The sequence below is a fragment of the Asterias amurensis genome, chromosome 9, assembly GCF_032118995.1.
Source record: "Asterias amurensis chromosome 9, ASM3211899v1".
Classification (NCBI taxonomy): Eukaryota; Metazoa; Echinodermata; class Asteroidea; order Forcipulatida; family Asteriidae; genus Asterias; species Asterias amurensis.
Window position 1 is genome coordinate 1,930,701 of NC_092656.1, and position 10,118 is coordinate 1,940,818.

General features: G+C 40.0%; 1 protein-coding gene across 1 annotated transcript; it reads left to right on the plus strand.

The window, feature by feature from the left end:
* Nucleotides 1-8,103: 8,103 nt before the first annotated feature.
* Nucleotides 8,104-9,475, plus strand: LOC139942131 (somatostatin receptor type 2-like). The gene has a single exon (XM_071938852.1). The coding sequence runs from the start codon at nt 8,192-8,194 to the stop codon at nt 9,473-9,475; it is 1,284 nt and encodes a 427-aa protein (XP_071794953.1). The 5' UTR covers nt 8,104-8,191.
* Nucleotides 9,476-10,118: the final 643 nt, after the last annotated feature.

A 10,118-nucleotide genomic window follows, 5' to 3' on the forward strand; every position in this document is an offset into this window, starting at 1 on the left:
ATTTGCTACTGTTTCGATATGTAAAACTCTCCAATATTTTGTTTTCATGCATCTTTTATGCCATGATCTGCACAAAATGTAATTTTGTGTGGAATTTGATACCCTTTTCATTCCCTTATACATATGTACCAACCCCATAGTTTGTGCTATAATCGCTTTGATACCATATCTCAAACGCATCCGTAACACTATCTCATTACGTCTCAAGACAGCGTTAAAATACAAATGCAAGACATTCCTCATGGGACGAGGGAGTGCCACTAAAGATGTAGTCCATGTGATTAGAGACAATCCTACTGGCCTGTTTACCACCATTCCCCGGGGATCATCTGAACGTAATTTCACCAACTCTAAAGGTGAACTTCTTCTTTTTTGTGTTTCACAACTGTCTCTATTTTCGACCGGTTGAAATTTGATTGAATCGAGGGTGTCCCTGGTGTGTGATACTTGAGCTGGCTACAGTGCCGTCCTGGACCACCCCTCTTTTCTCATGTAGGCTATTAGGAACCAGGTCAAAGCATCCATAACTATGGTATAACCAGTCAACAGCTTCTTTAACCAATGTGTTTTTCTACAAGAATATTGACGCGAATCGAATCTATTCACAAGACTAATAAGTATTACCCAGCTTCAAACATTACGAAACTGCTGATATTACTTCGTATGTGCCTTGTATACAGCAACATAAACAACAGTAACAGTGACAACAACAACAATAACAACAACAAAACAACAACAACATCAACCACATCAACAGCAATAACAACAACAACAACAACAACAACAACAACAACAACAACAACAACGACGACGACGACGACGACGACGACGACGACGACGACGGCGACGACGACAGCGACGGCGGCAGCAACAGCAACAGCAACATCAACAGCAACAGCAACAGCAACAGCAACAACAACATCAACAGCAACAGCAACAACAACAACAACAGCAACAGCAACAGCAACAGCAGCAGCAGCAGCAGCAGCAGCAGCAACATCAACAGCAGCAGCAGCAGCAGCAGCAGCACCAGCAGCAGCAGCAGCAGCAGCAGCAGCAGCAGCAGCAGCAGCAGCAGCAGCAGCAACAGCAACAGCAACAGCAACAACAAGCATGGTTGCATATTATGCTCTTTGTTCAGTATTGATTCATATGCAAACTTAATTGTGCAGGCTCCAACCAATTCAGTTGAGGCGTCTTATCGTAACAAGCAACCTCCGAGTTCGTATTCCCGATTGTGAATAGAACAACCAAAAGTATGACTATTACAGTTGAGTTGTTTTGTCCGTATAGGCAATCATGATGATGCAGTTATAACGTTTGGAAATTTGATCTGTTTTGGAGAATAAAATAATGAATAATAACTGAATTCCGATGGGATCTTATTCCATTTTAAATGGAATAACAAATTTAAACAGTAACAAAGGTGAACGATCGTTCGAAATTCTAACACAAAGTGTCCACTGCCACCCAACAACAAGCTCTAATAACAAAGTAGCTGGCAAATCACTCTGATTTTGTATACATTTATTATTATTTTCACTCTCTCTATATATATATATCTTTCCTTATATCGCTGCAACAATATTCTAAACGGATAGCAATCACAGCAGATGGCCAATTACAATAATAACAGCGGGGGACTGTCAAAGCTGAGCCGTTCATTCTGATTAATTGAACTGATTTGAACTTATGGCAATCTTTCAATTACTCGTAAATCTAACCGTTCTCACCATCAGTTTAATAGTAACCCTGGTAGAGAAAAATAAGAGCAAAAACAAACGAGTTCATTGCCACATGCAACGCCTAAAAAGGTCCGTAATATAAATTCAGTACAGTTTAGGTAATTACTGTTGCAATTTTTTAAGCTACTTTCGGAACTTATTGTCACATCAAATCAATCATAATTGGGTCTCACACTATATGATGACAGTTTTGTAAACGTTGTCTTGATCCGGAACATGTTGAATATATAGGCCGGTATGTTTATCCGGAATTTAAAATAAACCAATACATTGAAATACATGCGATCGGCTAATGTTATTAATTAGATAACGTTATGTATTCATAATATGATTCTCCAGAAGACGATCAGAGCATACAGATCGAATCGCTGAGTTGAAACATTGCGGTTCATGTCAGAACCATCCCAAAACAATTTGAGATTATCAATACATGGTTTTAACGCAAGCCTACTATATCATATTTCAACTATACAGAGCTTCAAATCATACTTTCAAAGAAAACCATGTAGGACAGACATACAAGGAAACGCATACTTTCAGTGGTCGAAAAGACTGCGTCTTCAATTACTAAAAGTTTCTCCAATAACATCGGTTACTCTGAAGTCTTCATTCCCCTGTATTTCCTCATCAATGGCACATTGTAATTCGCTATAAAATCCTTACGCATTATTCAAAGTATACATTTCGAGATGAGTGAGTTTATTCGATTCACTTTATAATACCTGAATAATCATCTCCATCAGCAAAGACCAGCAAAATGGACTCAGTTTACACACTTACTTCGTAGATTGCAATCAAAATACACTCACAGCAATTGAAATGAGCCATGTACATTAAAACTTTATCGATTCTGTTTTGTGACTCTTCTTATTCGTTAATAACGCCGAGTGGTTATTCTAAATTATGATTTATCTTAATCCTTGATCTATTCTATCCTGCTAGGGATTATTTGTTTGTCATCATAACATAACAACACAAATTTTATTTTGGAATAATGGATAATAACACAACATTTCACGGTTTAATAGCAGGGACGTCGTTTTGTAACGACCCCGACAAGGATGGCTGTTTTCTATCTGAAAGCTGTCTTACTATATATTGGAATGTTAGATAAGCATCATGTGCAATTATTTTCATCTGAAATGCCCGCGTAAAGGTGGGTGTGCTCCCTGACTACACGGAGGTACGGCTTCTGACTAGCACCCCGAACAAAGAAAGTGACAAAATAGGGAGTGTGCAACATAGTGGCAGGTACAGCTCAGTAGACACCACTTTCAACCGGACGTCGTTGGTTCACACCCCGCTCTACTATATTTTCCCCAAAATCATTATACGTTTGATTTCACTAGTTGCCCGTGTTATGTGTAAACGCCTCCTCCCACCTCGCCCCTTACCCTCACTCTTGCTCCTCACCTCATGCATCAGCTCAGATTACTCGCTACCCTGGATCAGCCATTGTTCTACACGCACGAGTCGAGACAACTGCAAATAATTGTTTTACCAAGGTGTGCGCCTGTCGTGCGAGACACTGATAGACGAGATGCGAATACCGGTACCGCCGCAGTCTATGCTACCACCCCCCCCCCCCCCCTCCCTGCTTCGGCACCCCAAACTTCCCCTTGAAATGTCCAATCGTGTTTCCCATTCATCAACATTTGAAGCAAAAAAAATCATTAGAGTTTCACCGGTTTGATTGTTGTAATTACTGCCACATACACTCAAAAGGGAAAAGGAAAAAACGGTGCTAGTTTAATCAGCACCAGACTGTTATTCACACACTTTTGTTCGAATGTCGACGATGTCTAGCACCACTTTCAGATTGTTGATAAAACATTAATAATGCTTCTGTTGTGATCTTGAATCAATAGTTATTTCCTTTGCAACCATATAGTGGATATTAAAGCCGAAACTATGATTACTCCTGCACCTTAACCATGCACCGTCATCAGCATCGTTGCTTGTTTTTTCATTTCTCCTCCTTGATATTAAATTAATGCTGAGTTGTCCTTGCACACAGAGTTTAGTAATCTATTGTGGTTTAAGTTTGTCTTTCATTGTAGTACACTTGAGGAACACGTTGCTTCAATTCCAAATCATTCACTCCAATAATTATGAAAGCGGCGCATCGATAAACACAAGGACACTCTTGTGATATAATGAGATATCAGATCCTCATAGGTTTTGACGTAAAATGGGGTAGCAATGTTCGTGTGGTGTTCGGGTTGAACTAATAATTATCTTCAGTAAATATAATAGCCATTGCGACAGCCTATACGGACCAAAAGGACCGATTGTGTCAATACAAACAAAACTGGTTAATGGCCTGATGTTTCGATCAAAGCAGAGTCTATCAAACAATAGCAAACATCTTGTGGGGTCCATTGTAACAATGTTTAATAACCCCACAAGGGCACCCCCGCAAGCACAAGGCCCGTTTTAGTCACCTCTACCTTCCCGGAACTTCCGGAACTTCCCGAGTACATGTATGACTTGTTTTCTCAAAAAGATTGTTTCTTTAAATCGGCACCCATGATCGGTGAAAAGATTGACATTTCAACGGACGATTCTTAAAAAGCCAAAGCTCCATTTCTGCAGACATGTTTAATGAAAGCACACGACAGAAATGTTATGTTACCCCGGGGCTATGTTCTAAGGTGTCACTCCCTTCGTCACAACTTAACATCGATCCCCCCCCCCCCTCCACGTTTCCATTTCAAAATCTCGACTGACCCAAAATATTCAGTATTATTGTTAACTCTCAAAATCACATTCCAGGAGAAAGGGAGGCAATCCGTCTATTGAAAGAGGGTTCGATATCTCTCACATATGCTTTACAATTAACTTGTTGACTGGAACTCTATGGTGTCCACGTATCCGCTATTGTATTGATTTTTGAGATGATGTTTTGATATCGCAACCGCGGTTTCTCTCCAGTTACTTGGACCTATGTCGACTGAGGCTCTACATCGACGCTGGCAAATCCGCGTAAGATGAAAAAATGAAACAACCCTGTGTATCGTTTTATGGGTGATACCGATACATTTTTTGATTGATTTTTCGTCAAATTGACGGACTGACCGAACCCGGTTTAACATGACCCGATTTCATCGAGCTGCCATAACATGAAGTATTACTTAACATTAAGTTCTGCTAAGCACAACTAAGCAGAATACCAGTTTCATTGTGGTACTTTGGGCTGGTAACTTATTGTACAGTAAGTATAACGTTGTTTAGCTTAGCAAATTGCGTTGCTTAAACAAGCAGTTCCATAAAAATGGACCCAAAAGTAAAGCCACTGCGATTCTGAAACGCAGTTTTGTCTATTCTCACTTTATTCTATATTGTGTTGCGTTGTACATGTACGTCTCTTAATTAGTGTGTAGTTCACTGTTCAATGCACACGACATCGAATGTCGTCGCTTTTTTTTTTACTGTGTCGATTTCAAGAAGAAAAACAACTGACTTGTATAGACAGCATCGGCGGCATTGTTTGCATACCAGTAGTTTTATTGATACAACATTAATTTAAATAAAGCATTGGAAATTGCAACTCACTCTCTTCATTGCGTCACTTGTCCCGTATCACTGTTCACTAGAAAAGGATGCATACAGACAAATAATCCCGTTTTGTTCATCTATACTGGTACAAATTATCTGATACAAAACTTCATAGCGATGGATTTTTTTTTTATTTATTTTTTTTTATTTTCTTGTGTCCCATCCATTATCCATAGAAGTGGATGCAGAAACAACGGCAATCGTCTAGTTCTCATAAGTACAGGTTTGTCCCATAGTTTTATGCTAACAGCACGTTGTGTTTTGTACGGGAAATCATGTATTTGTTAAAGGCATCTTTTAGTTAAATTAGTTATAACAAACCTGTGTTGGACACATTTAATTGCTATGGGAAAACCCTCTTAATGCCAGATAACTATGTTGTTTTAAGAACATTACTTATCTGGCAGTATACACAACCAAATAAAACACATTTTAAAGGAACACGTTGCCTTGGATCGGACGAGTTGGTCTATAAAAAGCGTTTGAAACCGTTTGTTATGGAATGTATATGGTTAGAAAGATGTTTTAAAAAGTATCACTCAAAATTGTACGGTTTTCTTTTTACGTCGCGAACTATCACCGTCGGCCATTTATGGGAGTCAAAATTTTGACCCCCATAAATGGCCGACCGTGTTATTGGACGAGGTAAAAAGAAAACCACGCAATTTCGAGGCATATTTGTGTAGATCATTGTATTCTACTTTTACATCATCTTTCTAACCATATGCATTCTATAACAAACGGTCACAAAACGCTTTTCAAAGACCAACTCGACCGATCCAAGGCAACGTGTTCCTTTAAACGACTTATTATACAAAACCTTATCGAACAGAAAAACAAAAATCCATCTTCGTTCGCTTTAATTAGTATCTGCATTTAAAAAAAAAAAAATACAAAGAAATAACGACAAATACTTGGTCATTAATCCCGTGCCAAACTTTAAATGTATTTATCTGTTGAAATAAACATATAATCCATTGTATGCATGAGACATATCCACGGTATTTCACGTTCTTTTCCATCGACCTTCGATAAGAAGTATTCTGAATATGGAATTGCTGTAAATCATCCTTGACTCAGATAAAAAAAAGGTGTATTTCATAAGTATATTCTGAGACGCATTACGCATTGTCCACAACCCCACTTCCATACCGTCACCCCCCCCCCCTTTAAATCTGTCAGACCAAGCTATGCTTACAATGTTGCCGACTCTGTGCGTATATAATATCACTTTAATTACTGTTGATGGGTCCATAGTTACGGAGGAACGTTAAGTGTCCGCCAGTTGTGAGCATTTATGCTTTGATTTTAGAAATCTGTCCAAAGCATTTTGAAGAGCGTATAAGGATAGGCTCTCTCTAGCTCTGTGAGTTAGTTCTGTCTTTTCCGAAAACTGCTCCGACATCAATTATTATGCGTTCGACATCGTTACAGACACTGGACACTTTTGTAACAATTACTATAAAAAAAAATACATTAGGCATAAAAAGCGTAATTGGTAACGAGCAATGGAGAAATGTTAATAATTATACAACATTTTGATAAATGGCTCCCTTTGAAAGTAACGTAGCTTTGAGAAAGAGGTAAATTTCGTGGTCAAAAATTAAAGGACATCAGGCCTGTTAAAACATTAGGTATCTAAATGCACACAAATGTGCAACAAGTGTGTTTTTTGTTCTGTCTCTTGCAACCGTGGTGAGTAGCAGAAGTCCAAATGTTGATAGGTTTGTTGTTTTATGCATATGTTTTGTTTTGTTTTCTTTCGAGTGGGGTTATTCTACTCCGTTTATTCAACAAACGACAACATACATCACTGTCTTAATCCACATTAATAAAGAAACACAATAACTACTGCTATTACATAGCAAAAAAAAAAATTTAAATAAATATACAAGTATATACACAAAAACAAATAAAAACATTTTAGCGTGACGTTTTCACGAAATAAGGAAAAACAAGGGACTTAAATAAATTAAATTAAATTAAAAACTGGTCGTTGACATTTTACCAAATGTGTCCAGCGCCTTTAACAAGAACCCGGACTCGTTTACTTTGTCATTAAGTTGTTGCCAAGAAAGCAAATTTAAATTTAAAGCAAGTAAACTCAGTAACCCTCATCTAAAAGGAAATGTTGCCAAACACCCTCTTTATTTTCACCCAACAACCGACCGAAGAAGCAGTCTTTACTTTATTAAGTGAAAACAAGCCTCGTGGCGTTGAATACGCGATCGATATTTCATCATTGTCTTTTTGCATAATTCCAATTAGTATAACACCAACAGTATCGGATCGGGTGATTCGCTTTCAATAATTCGATTCCGTCTCTAGGTCGTGCCGCTTGAGTTTAACCAATACAGCTGAAGGACTTTATCAAGTGAAAGACTGCTACGTGTTCTGATAGAAAGATAGAAAAAAACTCCACTGTGATATACAGTAAATCAGTGCAGTTTCTCCCCCTTGCTTACACTATCCAACCTTTGGGAAAGCCGGGCTACGGTGGCGCCCTTCGTCGGGGTTTAGAGCCCGCCGTGGTCGACAGTGATTGGCGGTGATCAGCTGATGACATACCCCGGTGTCACTATATGCATTTAGCGCAGTGCGATCCGGGAAATGATCCGTCTTGCCACTGGTATGATTAAACAGTTAGTCAGTTGCTCTGTTTCATCGGCAAACAGAGGAGCCACCACAAACTGTACGTGAACAAATAGACTATCTAGCCGAAGATATCACCTCGGCTGTAGTCGTGTTGTTTTTCAGTCTCTCTAAAAACGGCCGTGTGGTCCTCTTTTGAGCTGTATCTCACCGGTGGGTCTCGTTGTCGTTATCTCCTGTGTTTTATGAGCAAGTTTCACGAGGCACATTTGTGAAAAAGGACACCAGACACAGAGATGGAGGGTAACTTGCATTCTGATCTGAGTACCCAGGTATCTTCAGCCAAGATGTATTCCTTGACAACGCAACATCCAATCTACCAAGGGGAGGATACCACTGACTACTGGGATAACTCCTCATCGGACGCTAACTCAAACGCAACCGAAAACATACAAAGTGTGTTGTTTCAGAGATTCCTGGCCCCCTTGATTTTCGGTTGTATATCCATTGTCGGAATCGTTGGCAACGGTTTGGTGATCATTGTTCTGCTAAAGTACGCCAACATGCGCACCATACCAAACGTTTATATCCTGAGCCTAGCCCTGATGGATTTCATGTTCGTACTTAGTCTCCCGATGGTGGGGTACCAGTTTTCTACCAATAACTGGCCGTTCGGTTACTTCATGTGTAAACTCGTGCCTGGTATTGATGGATTTAACCAATTTGGGTCCGTAAATATAATGACAATGATGAGCGCTGACCGTTACGTTGCGGTAGTCTACCCCCTCTCATCGATGCGGTATCGCACCAAGAAGACAGCCCGCATTGTTTGCGGAGTAGTTTTCCTCATTTCGTTCATCCTGTGTACTCCGTCTTGGTATTTCATGGAACTTAAAGTTACGGGTTACGGATTGACATACTGCATTGCTATTCCCCCGAGCTGGGATAAGGAAGGAATCTACTACACGTTGTATTACGCCTGTTTAGGATTTTTGATTCCCCTCGCCATCATCATAGTGTGCTATTCTACTCTACTCTTCAAGATTCTCGGGAGTAAACTCCGAATTCGCTCCGATGGGACCGGCACAGCTCAGCGGGCCTCCAAGCGTGTCTCTATCCTCACCGTATCAGTCATCGTTGTGTTCGTAGTGTGCTGGCTGCCGTATAATGTCGTACAACTCTTTCATCAGTTCACCACGGGTGAGGTATCTCACGCGTTCCGTATTGCTTACACCGTGAGCTCTCTATGGTGTTACACTAACAGTTGTTTCAATCCGATCGTTTACACCTTTATAGGGGAGAACTTCAAGAAGAATGTCATGCATCTTTGTCCGTTCTGTACATCGCCTGACGATACCAAACTGGACAGGTATCGCTCCAACCGGGAGAGCAGCACTTACATCCGAGGGGGGACACTTCGTCTTCATTCCGTTCAGCATGAGGCACCGGCCAGCCCACCCGCAATGGCAACCAATCCAACTGCTATCACCGACGTCACATCGTTCACAGAGGCACCGGCAAATACCCAGACCTACACGTTTTCAAATAATAACACGCACAATTCGTGCGGGAAAGAGTGAAAAGGGGATTGATAAATTGTCAGTGATAACACTTTACCATGCCAGTTGCTGGGTACTTTTTGGTAAAGTGTGGGTTGACCAATCACCTTAAAAGATCTTAACTTGTTGGACACAATCGTACACAAAGCGAGAGAATTTGTTGTACTACTACCACGATATCATGCGGTTGGCGGCCATCGTGTTCCCATGTGAACTACTTCACTGTCTGCTACCCGTGTTGAATGCTCTTAGTTTCGATGAGCTTCGTTAGTTGATATCTAGAGTAATAATTAGCATCAAATGGTGTCTCAAATCATAGTTATTTGATAGTTGTTCATCTTTACATCCATTGGCTATTTTTACACCTGTTGTGCGTGTTTAGTTTCCATAATGACTCAAAATTTGAATAATCATGTAATAATGTATTATACTAAACTCATAAAAGGTCTGTATAATATTAGTGATCTTGGACCTGATGGAAAGCGTAGTTTTCTTACAAAGTTGATGTACATACTTTGCACTTTAACAGAAAAATACTGCACTAGTGTCATGTTTAGTGAACGTGCCTCATCCAAACTTGAAGTGAGAAAAATCCAATGTACTTCAGAGGTCGGTGCATTCCCAATCGATCTTAGGGGGAAGGACCAATAACCTTTTAGCGGGC

What these genes read in the sequence shown, in the direction of transcription:
- LOC139942131 (XM_071938852.1), top strand. Translation starts at nt 8,192, where the DNA reads ATGGAGGGTAACTTGCATTCTGATCTGAGTACCCAGGTATCTTCAGCC.